The following is a 21286-nucleotide window of genomic DNA, read 5'->3' as shown; positions in this document are numbered from 1 at the left end:
AGGCAGGGAACTGCTGCTTTCCTGCATGCTATGCCATGTTGTAAAACCACGGCTTCTGTTCTCCAGAAGAGTCTTCTAAATAATCAGTGTGGAACAGGGTGGGGGTGGGGACGAGGGAGACTCAGGGTGGGAAGGCAGGCTAGGGAGGAGCTGGGAGGGTGGGAGAGAGAAGGAACACTGTATTCAAGAAGCAGACGGGGAATCATGCCTCATTTGTCTGTTGCAAATGAAGTGTTAACCAATATTTTATTTTTCATACATCTAGATTAGCTTTAAGTGTCTGGGTTGGACTCTATTTCCTAGGGAACATATTTTCCTTTCCTATATATTGACCTTCAAATGATCAAGGTAGGAAAACAATGGTGACAAAGATAAAATATTTTCCTCTTCTTAATTTTGGGAATAACTTAAGGGCTCAGAATGTCAACCTTGCAGGGATGTTTAAGACAACCCCACACATTCAGGCTGATTAGATTTAACGGTACCAAGTGTATATTCAGTGGTAAAGTAAATATTTCTCAAATGCTACCTTCATGGAAGCAAGTAACCAGAGCCTGTCTATTGTACAGTAGGTAAGTTTTTACTCTGGCCAGGAGCTTGGAGCCAAATAGGTTTTGCCAGATGAAATGGAAAGAGCTGTGGTCACTGGAGTTATAGCAGTAAGCACACCACATCTGGTCTTCTCTTGAAATGAAAAGAACGGAACCCAGCCCCCAAATCGCTCACCCAGAAATTATGACTCTTCCATGGAATTTTTCATTGTACTTTTGGTTAAAGCCATGTGACATCCATCCTCAAGAAACACTTTAGCATCAATATTCAAAAAGCAACCTTTTAGCTAGTTTAGTGACAAAAGATACCTGTGGAAGTCACTGCTTTGAGAGTGCTTATCTCTTTAGAGGACTTTGATCTTTAGATAATATAGATAATCCTGGGTAAAAACTCATGTATAATTCTAAAATGAATATTAGTCCTATGTCTGGTCTTAATTGTTATTTTAAACCATCACCAGGAAATTGCACCCAAAACAAATTAATTGGTAAAAAATTGGTCTGGTCAAGTGTTGTTTTTCCGTAACCTGGTGTAAGTGGGAGGAAGCCCTTACATGCCACTACCAGGCAGTTTAAAATCCTGCCATTTCCCAATTCAGTCTAGAGAAGTGTTTGAGATAGAGGACAGCCCGGAGGCCCTCATGCTAAAGAACAAAGGACAAATACAGTCAATACATCCCATAATGCTTACATTTCCTTTGCCTTTTCCCCTTGGTTTTTCCTGGGAAGGACTGACCTGGGCAAAGCACCCAGCTCTCTAAAAGACACTGTATAGACCTTTTAGAAGCGCAAAGTCCAAGGCCGAGGTGAACTTCAGGTCAGCGCGTCTAACAAATATGAAAATGTCGGCTGGTGAGGGCGCGCCTGTGACTTAACAAAGACTGTCAATGTGTAAGATTAATAAGAAACAAAATGCACACGGTGTCACTGTTCGGTCACTTTGAAACTTGGGACAGGGTTGCATTCAAGTGGGAAGGCTGTTCCAAATATATTCAAAATGATTCAAATCAGATTCAAACCAGGCTGCAAACACTGGGTCCTTCTCGCCCTCCCTCTCCCTCAGACTCCCTTCGACTCCATCTGGGATGCAAGGACATGATGAAAAGTTATTTCACTTAATGGGGTTTTAAGATAGCGATTTGGGGAATATATGCTATCCCTGCACATGGAAAGGAACAATTGTGCTTACCAGTTTCCCAAGGAAAAAATAGTGCTTCAACCCCGCTTGGGACTAGAGCCAGTTGGTGTGCGAAGATTAGCAGGCTCCCTCTCTGCTCCATTTCAGGGCATCCCATCCCCAGGCAAGATGCTGCTGTGGTAAACTTTGGCTTGTTTTCCTAATTGAGTTACTTTCTTTCTACCTTTCGTTTGGTGTCTTGGATCTCATGTTGAAGGCAAGAGATGCTTCTTAGGTTTACTGTTTTTTTTCCAAATGATTATTTGATTCCATGGGATTTTTGCTATGGCTTGCTTGCAAAGGGAGGCTGTGGAAGGTTCAGGAAAGGTACTGAGATTGTTTATTACAGCCATAAATCTTGCAGTAAAATGTCAAAATGTCGGTGTGTGAGATAACACTTGGTGGTCCTGGCTCCGTTTGTGTTTATGATAGGAGCTCAAAGACGTGTTACAGGCCTTGGGGGATTGTGTCAGCCCATCCTCCTTAATAGAACCTCAGGAAACAGAGTTAAGTCCTCTAGCTTAACCGTATACAAAACAGTGCCTCCTTAATACTTAAAACGTGGAAACTCTGTAGACCATTCTGAGGCTAAACAACATGGATTTTTGTGTCTTAGACTCTGTAAATAATATTAAACAGACATGGTTAGGACTCCTCCAGTGCTCAGGGTTGGTGACACCAGAAGCAGACTAGATTTCCTCAAGCTTTTCATCCAACCTGAACACATGCAGATATGCAGTGCATGTGTATTTGTATGGTCTGTCTGTGTGCTACTAATGTTAGAGATGTCTCCTGTCTCATTTGTGTACCTATTTTCTTGCTATTTTCTTGCTAGAGAGAGATATCAGTTTAAAGTAGCCACATCAGGCTAGATTTCCTTCCTCCAGTCTAGAGAAGATATCTAGAGATTAGAATCTTTGTTGGTTTCCATCTATGGCTCAGATTTTCATTTAAAAAAAAAATCATGGTGCTTCCTGTCAGTGGACAGCTCTCTTTACCAGCACAGACACCCAGTGTGGAAAATCTCTTTGTACTACTTCAGGATGATTTCAATAAGAAACTAACATGATCCTTTTTTTAACCTCTTTCCCTAAATTACTTTAAAGATTAGTCTCAATAATAGTCTTCATGTGTCTAAGCATTAAATGACTATCTATCAAATAGGATATATCCCAGTATTTAGTAGCTCAAGTGAGTAACAGATATGAATGAAGATAGAATGGATGTTCTTTCTGAAGTGTCTCTAGGCTTGGGTTATAACTTTCCTGGTCTGCGTTTGAGAAGGCCGTTGTTCTATCCTGCTCTCTGAAAAATCAGCAAGGTGCACCAACGGAAACTGCTTTGCATACCCAGAGGAGAGTTATTTTTTAGAATGGCGGTGATAGTTTGCACTGCTTTACCATCATGCAAAGGATCTAGGCGTGTCTGCTATTCAGAAGAAAGAAAGAGCACAATTCCAGGTACGAGTGAGGCATCAGTATTTACTTCAAAGATCAACATTAGGTGGAATTAATAAGTAATTTATTTGTTAATAATAATGGCATAATTAGTTTACCCATCAAATTTCAATTACCAAATGGCAGGCAACAGTCCCTTCTCTCTCCTTTCCAGAGCTACTGATATCGTTAAAATGCTAATTTTTCAGCAATCGCGGGCTGGTCTGTAAATATAGCCCTTGGTTTAGATCCTGCACGAGGAAACAGCATCCAAAAGGAGAAGGGAGGGAAAAGTTAGAAAAGACCGATTGACAATTAGACCAGGCAGGGTCTTATTGTATCTCAAACTTGTTTTTGTTTGGTGATTGTTCTGAAACGCGAAGTTACTGGATTCGAAGCCGGGTTTTGTGCAGGCGTCGTCTCTCTTCCCACTCTGGGGTGGAGGTCTCACAATAGCGCCTAATAAAGGAGGCACATTTAGCTCTCCTCAGCACCTCCATCAACTGCAATATAGGAAGGTTCCAAGTCTTTAAATGAAAAAATAATGTACAAATTCTGCGTCTGAAAGAAAAAAAGTAAAAATAAGTATCCACGAGGTTTTAGTGGATCGCCCTCGCTTGCTGTACTTCCTTGACCCGCTTGTTCAGCGGCCCTTCTACCCATCCTCCCTGTGCAGCTCCAGCCCTGGCTTCGCAAAGCAGGGACTCCCTAACAGCCGGGTGGATGTGTAGGGCGTGGACAAAGAATCAAAGGGCGAGAAAAATGGGTCCGTAGGCCTCCTTCGTTTTATTCCAGAGCTAGGATAAAAAGCCAGGGTCTGCCTCTTGGTCCCAGTGCCCTTCCCTCTCCTGGAGGGCCTCGAACCCTCGGAGGACCACCCGAAGCCTGGTTGGACTGGAGATCGGCGCTGAGTCGTGGCGACCAGCTGCCCAGAGGCCTAGGACAGACGTGGGCAGGAACAGGGCTCGAAAGGACCCGCAGTCTAACAGGCCCCAACTTCTCAGCCGGAACCCAAGTTGGGGGGCCCGAGGAACCCAAGCTCGCTTCTCCCACCCTGAAGGCTAGCAGCATCCATCACGCATCCCCCGCGCGTTTCCTGATCCGGGTCCGCGCGCGCGGATTTCCCATTGGCCGGATCGCAGCACGTGGGGCGCGGGGGCGGGGCGCGCAGGGCCACGGGGAGCGCGCGCGGGCGGGGGAGGAGCGGCGCGGACTTCGGCGGCGGCGACGGCGGGAGGGGGAGGGGCAGTCGTTTGACAGCGGGGGGAGGGGCGGGCGCCGGGGCCGGGGGGGGGGGGGGGGGGGGATGGGAAGCGCGGCGAGAGGGGGAGGGGCCTCGGCGAGCGCAGAAAAACGACACCGCGAGAAAAATTAGTATTTTTGCACTTCACAAATTAATGACCATGAGCTCGTTTTTGATAAACTCCAACTACATCGAGCCCAAGTTCCCTCCTTTCGAGGAGTTCGCCCCGCACGGTGGCCCGGGCGGTGGGGACGGCGCCGTGGGCGGGGGTCCCGGCTACCCGCGGCCCCAGAGCGCCCCGCACCTGCCGGCCCCGAACCCGCACGCGGCCCGCCAGCCCCCCGCTTACTACGCGCCGCGGGCGCGCGAGCCCAGCTACCCCGGGGGCCTGTACCCCGCGCCCGCCGCCGCCTGTCCCTACGCCTGCCGCGGGGCCAGCCCCGCGCGACCCGAGCAGTCCCCGGCCCCCGGCGCGCACCCCAGCCCGGCCCCGCAGCCCCCCGCGCCCCCTCGGCACTGCGCTCCCGGCCCCACCACCCCGGCTGTCGCGACGGGGGGCAGCGCCCCCGCGTGCCCGCTGCTGCTGGCGGACCAGGGCCCGGCGGGCCCGAAGGGCAAGGAGCCGGTGGTGTACCCCTGGATGAAGAAGATCCACGTGAGCGCCGGTATGTGGCGCCGCCGGGAGGGCAGCGGGCGTGGGGGCGCGGGGCAGGGCGCGGGAGGGGACCCCCATCTGGCCGGCGCTTTGGCTGTGGGTGTGTGCGCGCCGCCCGCAGCCTGGTCCTAACGTGAGAACCCTTTTGTACCCAGGGTCCCTTTATCCTGAGATTTACGAGACGCCAAACTGTTAGGGCAGTAATTATAGCCCCCATAAATTTAATTGCCCTGGCAGAGGCTCCCGGCCATGTGTCTTTGAAGCTTTTCTTCAGCCCCAAAGCCCAGCACCATTCTTTATGGCTCTCGGGTGTTTCCCGTTGTCAATAGCCTGTGAAACATTTTCTTTGCCTTTTTATGTATCTTGTGTGAACTTGGTGTCAGGTTATTATATAATGATGATGTCCGATTGCTCTTCCCCACCCTATCTCCTCTCTCCTCCCCTCCTCCTCTTCTACTTCTTCCTCTTTGGCCTTCTCTTTCGGGGTTCTGGTGTTCAGTCAACTCCAGTTATAACGGAGGCGAACCTAAGCGCTCTCGAACCGCCTATACCCGGCAGCAAGTCTTGGAACTGGAGAAGGAATTCCACTTTAACCGCTACCTGACCCGGCGGCGCCGCATCGAGATCGCCCACACGCTCTGCTTGTCGGAGCGCCAGGTCAAGATCTGGTTTCAGAACCGGAGAATGAAGTGGAAGAAAGACCACAAACTTCCCAACACCAAGATGCGATCTTCCAACACTGCCTCGGCCCCTGCCGGCCCGCCTGGGAAAGCACAAACTCACAGCCCACACCCCCATCCCCACCCTCTCCCTGGTGCTTCCACACCCATTCCCTCCTCCATATAATCTAGAGACCTGGATCAGTTTCTCTCACTTATGTGCCCTACTCATCTCCTGCTCCTGTCCTCATCTGCTCTTCCCTAAGTAAACCCGAGACACCAAAACAAAATCCAACTTGCTGGAAACCATAACCAAAAAGAAGACATTATCCCTGGTTGGTGTGACCCCTCCAAGAGGACGTCTGTCCTCGTCCTCGTTACTGCTTAGTGGAACAACCTGCTGACCTGGACAACTTTGCCAGGATTGGACACCTGTAAGAAAGCACTGGCCATCGACTACCTTTGAGTCAGCCAGACAGCACGTGCTGACTGGGGACATGTACTTGTATGCAGAAGAAGCAGGCCGGTTCCCAGCTTCCCAGCTTTCTAACCTTCCTTCCTCTTCTGCGTTAAGGCAGCTCACATGAGCTTTACTGAGTAGACTTTGTGGACCTCACCAGATTATTTAATTTTCAAAGTGTGTAGACCTTGATGGTAGGTGTGGCATGTAGTTTCCTCTCCTTGCATTTATTTAAGATACTGTTAGAGAGATATTGTTGTCTTATACTGGGGCACAGCGTTGGGGAGAGGGAAATGCATTTAGACTCACTTACAACTGTACAGAGAGATATGGTTGTATAAAGAGGAATGTGCTAAGAATAAACTTCAGTTTATAAGACATTAAAAACCTAAGAGACAGATTTGTGTGTGTTCTAAGCTTAAAAACCAAACCAAACCAAACTACCCCAAGCCTCCTCTTGGTTGAGATACTTGACCTAGTGCGCAGAAGCCTTGTAGACAGGGTGAGCTGGGGTCACATTCTAAGCACACTCACAATGTGTGTGTGTGTGTGTGTGTGTGTGTTTAACTTGGTCTGAATTCTTGCCAAGCTTGACCCACTGTGGAAGTGTTCCAAAAAGCGGGAAGGCTCTTGAGCCCTGAGAGGGCTCCTCTTCTTCCCAAACTTGGCCAGGCTTTCAGGCTTCAAGTCTCTGTAAGGCATAGAACCGTGTGTGTCCCTGCAGTGAAAGGTGAGACCTTGCAGAGCAGAGGCCTGGAGCTTCTGCAGCTGTTCTGTAGGCTGAACTCTGAGCACACTTGGAAACAGGCATTCCCTTGGCGTTTGCTGCACCTTCACACTTCATCTGCCTGTTTCCCTGGAGATAAAAAATAGTTTATGCAAAGGGTTGCGCTTGCCTTTTGGTTTTTGGCTGGTCTTAAGGTCTTTGCGCTGAGCACAGCTTGGGAATTTTTTGTTTGCTTCTCTGAGAAGAGCTTATAGAGTAAAGTGAACTTTCCCACCACACTCTCCAAAGCACCCTAGGAGGAAATCAGAAGCGTAATGATACCCTAAAATGCACCCTACCCCTACACAAGGTAGGTCTGGAAGAATTCACTGTTGGAAGGAAGCCAGACTAATCTGGGCCACTTTCCTCAAATGCTCTGTGGTGTTACTGTGCACTCCCAGAGAGCCAGATCTTTGAAAACATGAAAACTCATCTCTCAATCTCTGTAACTCTAGTATTTGTGCAATGGTTGAAATTTGATGCTCAGGCATCACACACACACACACACACACACACACACACACACACACACACACTGAATATGTACCTGGCCTTGAAACAGAGCAGTTTGGGGGATTTTATAGTAAATGTGAGAGAGAGAGAGAGAGAGAGAGAGAGAGAGAGAGAGAGAGAGAGAGAGAGAGAGAGAGAGAATGTTTATCTAACTCTGTAATGTTAGAAGAGATTTAAAACCATTTTCATTAGTGGGACAAGCTCAGCCACCCATGCTTCAGACCAGGGAAATTTTTCTCTACCCATAGATAATCCAGTTTTTAGAAAGAAGCAATGGGCTCTAGTCTCTGAGAGGCCAAGAAAATTCATGGGGAAGGAGTACACACCCCTTCCCAAGCCAGGAAGGACCAGGCATAAAGTGTGCTTTGTAAGGTGTGAACAGGAGCTAAGCATTTCTGGAGGCAATGTAGCTGCTGCTACAACTTATTAGCCCCCCCCCCACACACACACACTACATGCACTTGTAAAGCAAAATTAAATCACACTGAAAATAGCAATTTCCCCGGGAATCATTAATCACCTCATACAATAAATACTTCTTTGTAATTCAACAGCAATTCTGAAAGGCATTCTCTGGGAAAAGTCTTTGGAGGAGGGGGGGGGATAATGTAAATAATGCTTTCTCTCAGGCAAATAGGCAACATTTTGGATATGTGTGTGTGTGTGTGTGTGTGTGTGTGTGTGTGTGTGTGTATCACTCAGTGGAAATTGAGTATCAAGCCACAAAACCTCAATATTTTTTCAACTCAGATTTTCATCACATAAGGTAAATTCTTATATTTCTCCTCAGTGGGGAAGGACGGATCTGAAAGGCTTCCTGGAGATCATGGTAGGTAGGACATCTTTCATTTGTGCATTCAGAAAAGGAAGAGAGAGTCAAAACAGCTTTTTTTTTCTGCTGATTTGGGATAAAGTAGCATTTTTTTGTATTGACAATTGATAGTATTGGTGTTTTGTAAAACCAGGATTACTGAAAATGCTACAAATGATCTCTTCGTGGTAGGTATTCTATTTGTGATTCAGCCTTTAAGGGAGCTTGCTGTAACAGCTTAGAAAATCTCACTGTGCATCCCTAAAATCATTCATTGTCTGCCCTTTGTCAGGCTAACCATAAGAGTTCACCGAGAGGACAAATTTTCTATCTCATTAATTGTTTTTTTTTTTAAAGCAAACCTACTAGTCCTTCAAACCCTTGACCTTTAAAAACAGTATTTTGAGTAAGCTGCACCGTTCTCTTACCAAAACGACCCCTGCACGGATGCTCTTCTGTTCTCTTCCCTTTACTTCCCATCCCCCCTCAGTACACACTTATCCGATTTAGTCACAGAGCCAAGCTGTGCATGACTCTGGAGAGAAAAGTTTTGTCAACATCTGAAATCAACCTAAATCGGATAAGAGACACTTTAATGGTCACAGTTTGAATTAAGTACTTAACACTCTCCCCCTTGAAGAAAAATGTCAGTTTGCAGGCGTTCTTTGCTAGTTTTGCTGAAATCTACGATATACCTGGTGTTTTATTACAGCAGGAATTCATCTGTGACAGGCATAGTGGAGTACTTAATACCCAGGATGGAGCTCATGGGAAGATTACTCAGATATATGGGTGGGCCCATTCACACCGACTCTGTCTTTATACCAGCAATCCCGGGGTGCCCTAGTCCCTCTCCTTCTTCCCCTTCTCCTTCTTCCCCTTCTCCCACATCTCCTGGGCACCTCTGTTCCCCTAAGCTCTCACACTGTGTCACTGTCCCCTGCTGCTTTCCCTCCAGCAGTTCCAGCAGAGAAACAGATCAGCAACAGCAGCAGCCCTTTAGAGTGGAAGGAGACATCTCAAAGAATAAATGTAGCAAAGAACAACTTCCAACTTCCCATCCCTGTGAGTGGGTTCTCTAGAAGCAAAGACCTTCACTATCATTCTATTGATGTCTGCTTATATAAATGCACACATACACACACCTGCAAGGAAGAACTCAGGCTCAGCTTTTCCCAATGGCTGTTTCTGGTATCCCCTTTCCTATATTATACATTGGATCAAGTAAAACAAAACAAAACTGTTTTGCACCACCAAGAGGATGGAATGTGCCCAGTCAGTGGTGGTGCACACCTTTAATCCCATTATTTGACAGGCAGAGGCAGGTGGATCTTTGAGGTCGAGGCCAGCCTGGTCTATAGAACAAGTTCCAGGACAGCCAGGGTGACATGGAGAAACCCTGTTTTGAAAAAACAAACACAAAGAAGCAAACAACAACAACAACAACAATAAAGAGGGTGGTATGAAAAATCAGAGGAGGGGAAGGAGGAAGACATGGGATAGTACTAGGAGGTGTCAGGAAACCTTCTAGCCTGTAGCTTCTACCTTGGAACTTCTAATTTGAAGGGGACTTTAAGTGTTCAAATTGAAAGGAGACCATTTTGCTTCAAGTGTCTCAGTTCACAAGCAAGGACACTGAAGCAGTTGAATGGCTCTTAAAGTTCCCCCATGATAGTGAGCATGTAGGGCATAGAGCCTTTGCCATCACTCTGAATGAACAGAAGTGCATAGGCATCTTCCTGCTGAAGGAGTTATTCTGTTTTCGTTGGTGATAAACAAGAATAGAAGGCTGGGCATATAGATATCTCTCTAGGCTTTTGCTGATGTGTAGGGCCACACAGGTGTGTGTATAGTCTGAAAGAAGAATGCATGTATCACTAAGGCTGCCTTGTGAGAATATATAACTAACTCTCTCCACCCCCTAGTCTTGGCACTCAAGCAGGTGTCTTGACCCCTGGGTTCAGGTGAGGGATGTCTGGTACTTTGCCGGGCTAGTAGCATGACTGCTATGCTCAACCTAGCACTTCCATGCTGTTCCCTTTTAGGGAAAGGGTGGTTGTGTTCTGGAGGCCTGGAGGGGTGGGGGGGGGGAAGCCAAGTATGGGCTTTGGTTGCAGCTGACAAAGGTGTAGCGCCTGTCAGAATAGAGGGAGATATTGAAATTGTGATCTCTTGTGGTCATGTGACTCGTTAAATAATTAATGCAGATCATCAGGAGTGGATCTGAGTCGTCAGGGCCGCACTTCTAGGAACGAATCTCTCAGTAGTGAGACTCCAACTTCCTATTTGATTTTTAAATACACACACCTTCAGATTTATCTCCAAAAGCGTTTAACTCCTTCGGGCAAGAGCCCTTCCACGTGGAGAACAGAATGCCGGGTCAAAGGCTTTCTTGCAAGGCTGCTGGGAGTCCAGGGAGGCTGTGTCCAGGGAAATGTGAGTTCCGGCTCAGACTTTTTTTTTTTTTTCCGGTCATATCCTGGTTTTGGTGATGAAGTGGGACAGAAGCGCAGACAGTTGGTAATGTTCTGATTCACGCTGGGGAAGGCTTCAGAGATACCACAGGAGGAGCACGCGGCTTTGTTCAATTTTTCCCGGCGTTCATAAATCACCAGCGCTAGGCGAGCGAGGGAGCAAGTAGACGCCAAAAAAAAAAAAAACGCGGAGAGAGGCCACAACAACGGCTGCAGCCATTGCAGAGCAAGAGACTCGAGCAGCGTCTCTCTGTGACTCATTAGTCTGAAGGATTTATGGGAAACAGGAATCATGAATATTAGACTTGAGAATAAAAAAGATAGCAACAACAATAATAACCATAATAATTACAATGCTCCTAAGCCTTGTGCTTGTGATGGTGGTGGTGGAGGAGGAGTAGGAGGAAGAGGAGGAGGGGGTAAGAGGAGGGGGAGGGGGTGAGAACCGGGGCACAGATCTTTCTGGGATGAAGTTGAGTAGCCAAGTAAGTAGCAGCTAGACCCCACCTTGATCAGGATGGCACCAGGAGTCTCAAGACCAGGGGGCTCTCCCCTGGAAAAGTAGGAGTTTGACAAAACAAAGGGGCCCAGCGAGGATGCTGGCTGGCCCTAAGCACCCTTGTGCAGGGCAAAGGCTGCGGGTGGAGTTGTGGCAGAAGGCAGCTGCCAGTTTGCTGCTACCCCCTCAGCGGTCTAGGAGGCTCCCAAGCCAAGAGTCAGGCAACTCCCTAGCTTCTTGGTGGTTCTTTGCTGGCTGCCAGCCGGATTGCATAGGGGTAGGATAAACCTACACAGGGCTGGTTTGGAGCAGGTTGGCAAATGGCGAGTGAGTAGTTTAGGGTCAGGGCTATAGAAGCAAAAGTCCTGCACAGGACTAACAAGCAGAGGACTAACAAGCTGGTACCATTCTCTGCCATTTCCTGATGTCAAAAAGCTATTTGGAGGCACCTTGGCCATTTCCTGGTTAGCAGGCAAGGAGGTGTTAAAGTGGGGAGGCATGAGGCTGGGGGTGGGTGGGGGCTTGCACAGGTATGGCTGGTATTTATTGTCCAGCACTTTGGTCTTGCTTGGTTTCTAGAAACAGTAGTTGTTCCGGTTTTAGTGACTGGGCACTGTTTTAGTCCTGCAAGCCCACCAGGACCAAGAAATAGCTTGCCCCAGCAATTGGGTAAATCAGAGGACAAAACCTCCCAATACTGCCTCCGATCTGTGGGGCTGAGCAGGGGTCTGATTTCCCGCCAACAGAAATGAACACTATTAGTGGGGTTTCAGCACAGTCTGATTGAATGCTTCCAGACAAGGCTTTCCATTGTTTGCAAAAGAAAATAAAGCTTGTGTTCACATTCCCCAAGCTGGGGTACATCCAGAGCTCAGCCACTGGATCCAGCATCACCAGCAAAGCTGCCTTCTTCTTCCCTCCCTCTGATTCATCCCCCCCACCCCCCAAAAGCTATACAAAAGGAAACTAAGATTGTGGGTGCAGAGATGAAGTATGTATTTGTTTTACAAAAATAAATCACCATCTTCGGGCCATTTGTAGACTGGAATATTTCGAGCTATGAGTGTGTCTCATGGACCAGTGCCCTGGCGACAACTCCATGTCCGCGTCACCCTGGGGCCACCCTGGCGCCCACACAGGACACGTTTCTAGCTCCAGTCTTCACTCCCTTCCTTCACAGCCACTATTCACCCTCTGGTGTTTATTTCTCTGCAGAGTGCCTGGACACTGGAAAAAAAGATTCCCTGAGCACCTGGAACTGGAGACCATTCCTGGTTCAGATTTAAACATCTTTGGAGGTAAGCCTTGCACCAAACTCTTCCCCAGGTTTGGGACTTTGCACCAGGAGGCTGGGAGAAGTATACCTCCCCCGCCCACCCCACCCCCACCCCCGCTCCTGGCAACTAGAATTGGTTGAAAGAGGTTTTGGTCAATATTTAACTTTGGCAGAGTTTGGAGCTGGGCTCCTGGAGGACCATATGGGCACGAGGCAGACAAAGAGCAGGCTCCAAAGTCTACAGTAGGCAGAGAGTGCAGAAGCAAAAGATGAAGTAGGGAGAGCCTGAGGGGGTGAGTGAATGTCTTCCTACAAGCCCCAAACAGACCACTACACCCAACTGTAAAGCAAAAACAAGTAGGGCCCAGGGCAGCAAGGCAGCTGCCATGTGGGCTGTGGCTGTGGACAGACCCTGGAGGCTGTGAGTTTGGAGACTGCCAGCCAGTCCCAGCTCTGGGGTGAGAAAACTTGTCTCCACCAACCTGCATTTTCTCTGTCCTCTATGCAGTCTTTCCAGTGTGTAGGCCTTGAAGAGTCTGCCTCAGTCTCTTATCAGAGCAGACCCACAATGCTTCCCACAGCAAAAGCTCAGCTCCTCTATGTATGAATGTTTTTTTTTCTTTTTTCTATTTGGAACAAGGGGAAAACTCTTTAAAATTCTTTCCAAGTTCTGGCTTAATTTGTTCTTTTAGTTTGAGATGCAGGGAGGTAATTGCTGTGGTTTATTACCTTGTAAAAGAGCCATAAATTACTGGCCTGTTTGGGGGAGGGGTTAGTGGAATAGCTCTCAGAAGCTTGGTATGAGCGGATGAGTTTGCTTTGTTCTTTCAGGGGTTAATTTTCTTCTTGTGCTGGGAATGGAACCCAGAGCCTCTGAGTATACTGGGCAAGAAAGCACACTATCATTGAGCTATGAGGCATCACCAACTCAGGGATTCTTTTTTACAACAACAACAACAGCAGCAGCAGCAGCAGCAGCAAACTTCTCAGATTTTGTTTTCTGTTTCCTAGGTCCAAATCTTTCCTAAAATTAGCTCCCCAGAAAGATATCAGATTGTTAATAAATTCCAACATGCTACTCAGTGGTGGGGTGGGGTTTGGGGTACAATTATTTTATCAGATAGGAAATAAACAGTCTTAGTAATGACGTTACTTTCTCATCTCTGGGTGTCTGGATGTAGCAAGTATAGTTGGAATATTTTAGGAACTTACAACTCTGTGATTTGCATAACTGCAAATAACAGGACAACTGTCGATATTAAAAGCTGCAGTATAACACGGTATACACATCCACTTGTGTCTAGAGAGCTTGGAGCCCATTTGTATTACAGTTGTACCCACAGGAAATAATTCATGTTAAGTAAAGATTTATCATTTGAGTATAGTTTTGATAGAGAAATCAGATTGCACTGTTTGAGTACAGGTGTATCTAATCTGCCAGCAGCCAGGCAAATATTGACTAATGGTCTGCACGCTTGGTCACCTGCTCCTTCCAAGCCAACTTTCCCTCAGTTTGGCTCTGGGTGGCCTGGCTCACAGCATGGATTCTCAGCCCTGGCAGAGTGGGGGTGAGTGGAAAGGGGCTAGTTACTTTCCCACTGGCCACCCCCAGTTTTCCTTCAGCCGATGGCTGGGTCCCTGTGTGGGATGCCCAACCTAAGCTGTTTGTTTGTTTGTTTGCTTGTTTGTTTTCTCATAAGTTAAATTTCTTTTGACTTCCTCTGATACTTTTCCCCTTCTCAGCCCCACCCCCATCGATCCTAATGTTAGTTGTTAAGCAGCAGTTGGGGCATCAATGGATATGTTGGTGACATAGAGGCTCCAGCATAGGAGTGAGATGCCAAGGGGCCTCAAATGAAGCTAAGCCACCTCTCTGAGACAGCATCAGAGACTGCTACTATTGATTTATGGCCTTCAGAGTTTCAGTTTGCTTGAAAACTGTTGAAAGAGTTCTGAAAGGGGCTCTTCTCATCTTCCAATGGATGACTCTGCAATAAAAATAAAAAATAAAAATCTGGGGGAGGGAGTTGTCAGACTTGGCCATATTTCTAGGTCCCTTTCTGTGGTATCTGAAAAGCTGGTTGTGAATGACTGAGGAGTGCGTATCACATGGAGCAGAAGACACAAAAGACAGTAGATTGAATCCTCGAAGGACGGAAGAATGTGTTTTGGAAGCCAGCATTTGGTCTGTTTCTTATCTCCCAAACCTGGGCCAGGCAGCCTCTGACTTAGGTCATGGCTAGGGGAGTTTCTATAGATCTTCTCCCAGCTAGAACCTTGGAAGTCTCTTAGGCTAGTTCTCACTCCCAAGGCGGCAGGCCAGGTCTCCCTTTGTATTGCTGCTGTGATGTGTGCACCCTCCTCCCTCAGGAGATGTACATCCATCTTTACTTAGGGCCTAATGTTCTCAACAGACCCCCTTTGGGTTCCTTCTGGAGAGAAAAGTAGGGAGGCTCAGACACAGTCTCCTGCAGTTGCAACAACTGAGCACCCCACTTGGAGCCAGCTGAAGACTGAAGATGGGCTCCTCAGAAATAAGAGGGCATTCTCAAAACACAGTTCAGAAATAAAGGCAGGGAACTTTTTAGAGGCCCATGGAAAAGTTGAGATGCATAGGCAATGTTACCAAACAGAAGGCAAGAGTAGGGGTGGAGACTGGGAGGACAGTTTATTTGTTTTAGCCAGGTTCTACTAAGCAGAACTGGTTCAGGTCAGTTTCAGCTGGTAGATGAGGGGTTGTCTTAGGGGTGAGTGTACAGGACAGTCTGAGGGGAGGGTCTCAGGCTGACTGGGCTAGCACAGGAGACTCTGGTGGCCTTCAGCGCTTCCCCCTGTTCCAGAGGCAATTAGATAATTTCCTCTTACATTTTTCATCTTTGGAGGCATATACTTTCATGTATCACTCAGCTATGCACGGAGGAAATGCATAAGTATGGGTTTGGCTAGGGCATTAGGTCTCTTCAGATTTGGCAAAATCCTGACCCACAACTCTATAGCGGAGCACCACTTTCCTAGTAGGCTGCCTCCGAACAAAACCAACTGGACTTGGAGCAGAGACTTGAACATTTTGTCAGGTAATTACAAGCCTTTGGTTTCATCAGTGGCTGTGGTGTATAGCGTGGGTGTTAGCAAACTCCATACAATTGCAGGCCATAAAGAAGTCTGCTGACTGATCCAGTGACTAGCCAGTCATTTCTAGGCTTGCGTCTTGTCTTTTGATATGCTAGTCTGTGGGTCCGAGAAGCCCGGAGGGGGTGGCGACCGGGCATGCTGAATTCAATTTGTCTGTAAAGGGGAGGCCATAGGGAAAGTTAAGTGAACACGAAGAAGACAGACAGCATTGCTGTTTCCCTGTGTTTGGAGTGTGTGTAAAGAAATGTACGTAGGAGACAAGCGCCTTTGTGTGGTATGTATGTGTGTGGGGTGCCCCCCTCATGCTCTTGCTGGTGAGATAGAACTCCAACCCTGGACTGGTTACAGTCCCTACTTTTCTCTCGCAAATCTAAATGTTCTGCTTGGAAACCTGGTTCCTTCAGTGATTCCCTATTTCAAATAAAAGGATTTAAGTTGACGTCTGACCACGTGAGCACACGATGCTGCACATTATTGTGGTATTGGGAGCGGAGACCCAGGCAGGCTTCGTTGGCGATTACATTTCTAGGTTCTTTTTAGAGCGAAAGCTTCCCCCCCCAACCCCCCACGCACCCACCTCCTCCTTCTCCATCTCCTTCCCCTTCTCCGGAGCGAGCGAGTGCTCTTCCAGCGGTTTGCAGTTTTCAGTTCTCATGGAGCAGTTCTGGGCAAGCTAGCCGATGGGACTCTCGGCCACACCAGGAGGATGGGATTTATTTTAAGGTATTTCCTCTGATTGTTCATACCTAGGGTGAGTTATGGCTGTGGGAGACAGAGGTCAGGCAAGGAGACCCTGGATCATGCACAGGACCCTCACCCTCCCTCTGTCTTCCTTTGTTTCTGTTTTAGAACTGAAAGCATTTGAAAGATTCCCAGTAGCTCCTCAGACTCTGAGTTTAATTCCCTGGAAAGTATTGTGGGATGTAAAGAAGAGGGCACTTGGGGGCTACAAGATGGGCCTAGTAGTCTCTAGTTTTGGGGTTGCTTTGTCCCACTGCAACCTGAAGGGCTGAAGTCCCAGGAGCTAAGCTCCAGACGGAGGTAGGGTTCTCTCAGGCAGCAGAGGTGGCTGGAAGCTCTGGTTAGGAGAGGTGGCCAGCAAGAAGCTAGAAGGGCCAGACCTTATGACAAAGGTGTGGGCCAGTAGCTGAGAAAGGGGGTCTCTCTCCATTTGGCCAGTGTTTGCTGAGCAGGGTGAAGGGTTAGGGCTGACCTGAGCAGCCTGAGCAAATGTAAGAGGAAAATCAATGAGGAGAATGTGCAGACACACTGCCATTTTACTGATGATGCTTCCAGCCACTTTGTTCAGTGCTGGGTTGGGGGGGGGGGGAGGCAGAGTTCCCAATGCCGGACCCAGTGAGTCCAACCTGGAGGGCATGCCATTGTTTCCAGAGCAATAGCTGCCTGGGAGGGATGGAGAGAGAGAAGCCTGGGGTGCTGGGGAGCATGCCAGCTGCCCGGAGGTCTGGTCGGTGTGATTTGCAGAAGGGGGTCTGGGGCTTAGTTTGAGCTCCCACCAGTGTTTTTGGGTTGGGTGCTTTCTGTACACCCTAAGCCAGCCTGGAGAGTTAAAGAACTGGCCTATGTGCCCAAGATTGGAGGGAATTCTGTAGCTGTAGTCCTTAGCAAGCAGAGACAACATTTCTCTGGCTTTATATCCCCTGAAAGGGAGCTATTGCCTGTATGGAGGGAGATTAGTTAAACTGCTCCGCTCCAAAATATTGGCCAGGCTGGGGCTAATTGGGCTTTGGGGACCTTCTGCTCCTGGGAAGAGTGAAAGTCTTTGGAAAGGTGAAAGAAATTAGTCTTTACTTTGCTCCTTGAAGCAGATAAAGAGATCCCTGTGAGGAGTTAGGAATCAAATTTGCCTTCTTTAGTTAAAAAAAAATATTCATATTCCTTTATTTAAAAAATTCAAACCAGGCTTCTCCGACTTGAGTGAGATTTACTTCCCCAGGCAGGGTGGATTCTGCCCTCCCTCGTGCAGACCTCGGTGGTAACTGTGCTTAACTGAGGCTGTTTGAGTGCTCTAAAACACCCCTTGGAAATAAAATGTAAGCTTTAATTGCTGTTCAATTACTTGTCAGCATTTCATATGATTTATGACCCAGTTCTGGTGCATTTTTGACCCAGTTAAAGACTCATAAATAATATAGTTTCACTAGAAAGAAGGAGAAATGGAGTAAAGGTTTGTTAGAGGCATCTTTTTATTGTGGCTTCAGTGCCGACAAGAGAATAAATATCTAACAACAGACTCTCCAGCCTGGTTCTGTATAAAAAGCATGCACAGTAAGAAGCCAATAACTGCTTTCATAGAGCACAGTTGGCTTTTTCTCTCCCCTCCCAGGAAAGAGCTAAAGCCACCCAGGTTATGGCCAAACGATTAGCTATTAGAAAGACTGGTCCCCTGGACTCTCAAAGTTCCATCCTCATCTTCATAGGCCAGCATATTTCCTCAATACCTTCCCTCCCCATCTTTGGATTTTAACGATACTTCTTGCCAAAAGTTACTCCTCACCTTCCTCCCTGGCTTGCACAGAGAGTCTTGGAGCGGTGAGCCCCCTCAGAGATGGGCAGGACACCCCTTGAATGGCAGAAAGGTTCCATCAGGCACCCCGTTGCTACAAGTACTCTTCTGTGCCTTAGAAAACGCTTCTTCTGGTCACTCTGGAAATCACGGGACTTAGAAAAGATGGGGAAGCCCACGGATGCTGAGCAAAGAAAAGCTTGGTGGTTTGGGAGAGGCTGTGGAACTGCGGGATTCGCCTGGAAAGCGGCAGTGAGCAATTTCTAGAAATGGATATCAAATAGCAGCGAATCTTCGATCACAACCCAGTAACAAGCCAACAAAACCTTGCTATTATAAATTATTAATTTTAACAATCTCGCCTATGCTTGCTTCAAAGCCAGCCTTTTGGATTTCAGATGAGCCGCGGGTACCCGCAATCTATGTGCCAGGACGCCAGACCCGCTTATTGAAATCAGAGCTCTATTTTGCCGGCTGGGACCCACCGCCCAGAGCCACCTAGGTGCTAGTCGAGGGCGCACGGAGCTGAGCTCTCCCGCGGCTCCTGCACTTCCTTCGGTCCGGCCTGGTCTTGGCACTCGGGCTGCTTGATTTGGTGGTGCAAGAAAGGTATGCGTTGCATACGCCCTAGCCCTTTGCTCCAACGCTCTCAGCCCCCTTGGCTCAGACAGTCCACTCCTAGGTCTGGTTCTCACGGCCTTCCCTGCAGCTGGCTTAGCTGAGAAGGCGGTGAGAGTCGCGTCAGCAGTTTGGAGGAGAAAGTGCGGGTTGATTATTGACCCACGCCTTCTTTCTTCAAATGCCACATCCGACCCTGAGGGTTTGAAGAGAAAAAGCGGCCGAGCGGATTTTGCGGCCGGCTCTCACCTCCTACACGTCCCGGGCTCTTCCCTTTCAAGTTGCGCCGCTGCAATCTGCCATAAGGAGCAAGTGTTTGCTGTTTTGTGCTCTGTTTACAGCTTTGGGGAGCCGAGTCATAAATCTTGCCCAGCCATAAATGACAAAAACCATTGGTATGCATGAGGCCACCCTGGCCCGGAGTGCTTTTTTGATTTCTCCCTTTCCCCCCTGGCTTTGTTTTTGCTCTAAGGTGACACTTTGGCTCCCTGACAGTTTAAACATACTACTTATATTTTTAACACCTTCCTTTGAGAGGGACCCTCGTTGACGCCTCGGAATTGCACGAAAGCTCCTTTTCTCTCTTCTCCGCCCCCCCCCCCCCCCGTGCTTTGGAGGAGTTTGTTTCTGAAGCTGGGAAGCTGAACGGGGCATTGGGAACGACCCCATCCTCTTTAACGTTGTGGCATATTACCAAGCAAATGTAGGCTTTTCCTCAACCAAGCAAAAGGAAGGCCATTCAACTAATTAGAGGGTGAAATATCCCGGATGTCCATTTGTGTTGGTTCCTTAGCTATCTTCCTCATGGACTACCTGCTTCCGTGCCCGCCGGTACTGTGCAATGGGTACACAAGAGGTGGAGACTTAAGTTTCTGAATATCTTTGTGTGTGCCTGAGCCCACAAAGGTTCATTTTACTGTAGGGACAGTTGTCCATCTCCCTGGGATACTTCCTTCCGTTAAGCCTAGAAATTTAACCAAAGGCAGTTGAATTGCATTTGGGAGGTGTCTGGAAATAGGCCCTACACCACAGGGACTGGCTTTAGGGTGTCTGTATTGGGAGCGGCAGGTGAAGAAAACTGCCCAAAGTCAGGGCAACTCATTTCTTCTTCTCTTCTTTCCCCACCCCCCACCCCATGAAAATGTCCATGGCAGGGAATTGCGTGGTTTCTCAGACAGATTCTTAAAAAATAGAACCCCACAAGAGAGCCCCTTTGTGAAAGCCGTTTGTCCTCATTAGCATAATTTTCCTGGACTTTAGTGACGCCTAGGAAGGAGAGGGAGGGCGTGGGGTGGGGGAGGCCGCCCTCCTCCCGCTGCCGCGGAGCTCGCTCTGCTCCTGTTCCTCCCCTCGCCTCAGCCCCATCCCCCCACGCCGGCGCTTCCCTAGCCGCTCTGCTCTCCCCTCCCGCCCGCCCCGGCACCCCTTACCGCACCCCCCGACCGACCCCTGCTCGGCGCAGTATTCATAAGAAACATACCCAAGTCGGTGCCACTAGCCCCGCGGAGCCCGGCCGCGCCAGCGCTTATCTGGGGCCGCGGCCGCGGGTAGGGCGGGGGCGGGCGTGGGGGAGGGGAGGGGAGGGGAGGGGGTCCAGCCGCCCCAGTCCGCCGGGGGCCAGCCGCCGGAGCAGCCAGCGGTCCGGCTCTCCGCCGAGTCCCGGCCTTGGGGTCTCCCGCCCGCACGCCCGCACGCCCGCACGCCCGCACGCCCGCCCGCACGCCGGCTCGGCGGATGCTGAGGGTCGGTGGCATCCCGCGCCGAGGGGACCCGGGGCCGCAGCCTGAGCCCGAGCCCGCGGCGGCCGTCAGAAGTTAAGGTAAGCGGGGCCACTACCGGCCGCTCTCAGCGTTGAATGGTGGAGTGTATGTCTCAGTGATTTATGGCTGCAGACTTAAATCTCGGTTCAAGAAGAGTTCACAAGCCGGAGCTTCCTCGCCGGCAGTGACTGATACCCTCACACTTCAGTTCAGGCCGCGCTCCCATCCCCGCCCCCACTCTCCCCTCTTCCCTAGCCCAGCATCAACTTTTCTGGGTTGGTGAGAGATAGAGAGAGGAGTGGAGTGGGAACCGGGGCTTCTATCTCGACGTCCCCTTTCAAACTCGGGTGAGGGGAGGAGAGGGAGCAGAGACTGAAGGTGTCGAATTTGGGCATACCTTGTGGTGTAGAGACAACAGGGCTTCTTGCATCCTGTTCTCAGTTCAGCCTCCTCAACTCGCTTCAGCTCTTGCACCTGGAGGTTATTGTCCAGGAACAGAGCGTCGGGAAGGAATCTCCCTCCACCCTCAGCCCTTGCTTAGGGGGACAAAGCAAAGTTTCCTGGCTGGCAAATCTCCAACTTATTTACTAGATTGAAACTTTGGGGGCTGGAGGGGGCGGGTTGTGTGGACTCCAAGGTGATTGCGGACCTCAAACAATGGGATCTCTGAGCTGAATTCATATTTTAAGTTTGTGGACGCTGCCCTAGGCACTTTGATTTTTAAAGATA

The 21286-nt window shown here is 48.9% G+C and overlaps 2 protein-coding genes and 2 long non-coding RNA genes across 8 annotated transcripts in view; 2 read left to right on the top strand and 2 right to left on the bottom strand.

Annotated features, from left to right (window-relative positions):
- Hoxa3 (homeobox A3) overlaps positions 1-21286 on the top strand; it is a 44009-nt gene that overhangs the window by 16818 nt on the left and 5905 nt on the right. For 2 of the 5 annotated variants that reach the window (XM_017321402.2, NM_010452.3), the window contains exon 3: positions 12460-12542. The gene's annotated coding sequence lies outside the window, so the exon portion shown is untranslated. The other 3 variants (XM_017321404.2, XM_017321403.2, XM_011241225.3) reach the window with 3 other exon arrangements.
- Positions 3190-21071, bottom strand: LOC115490409 (uncharacterized). Its single transcript, NR_168044.1, has 2 exons — positions 20955-21071; positions 3190-3725 (listed from the first exon to the last, which is right to left on the bottom strand). It is a non-coding gene; the product is annotated as an uncharacterized LOC115490409 (long non-coding RNA).
- On the top strand, positions 4547-6568 carry Hoxa4 (homeobox A4). The gene is made up of 2 exons (NM_008265.4): positions 4547-5072; positions 5562-6568. The coding sequence occupies exons 1-2, from the start codon at positions 4562-4564 to the stop codon at positions 5906-5908; spliced, it is 858 nt and encodes a 285-aa protein (NP_032291.1). The 5' UTR covers positions 4547-4561; the 3' UTR covers positions 5909-6568.
- 5730596B20Rik (RIKEN cDNA 5730596B20 gene) lies at positions 15399-19095 on the bottom strand. The gene has a single exon (NR_163848.1). It is a non-coding gene; the product is annotated as an RIKEN cDNA 5730596B20 gene (long non-coding RNA).

Source organism: Mus musculus, chromosome 6, assembly GCF_000001635.26.
Source record: "Mus musculus strain C57BL/6J chromosome 6, GRCm38.p6 C57BL/6J".
In the NCBI taxonomy this organism is placed as follows: Eukaryota; Metazoa; Chordata; class Mammalia; order Rodentia; family Muridae; genus Mus; species Mus musculus.
The sequence above is the reverse complement of the archived record's forward strand: the minus strand, read 5'-3'. Positions and strand labels throughout refer to the sequence as shown.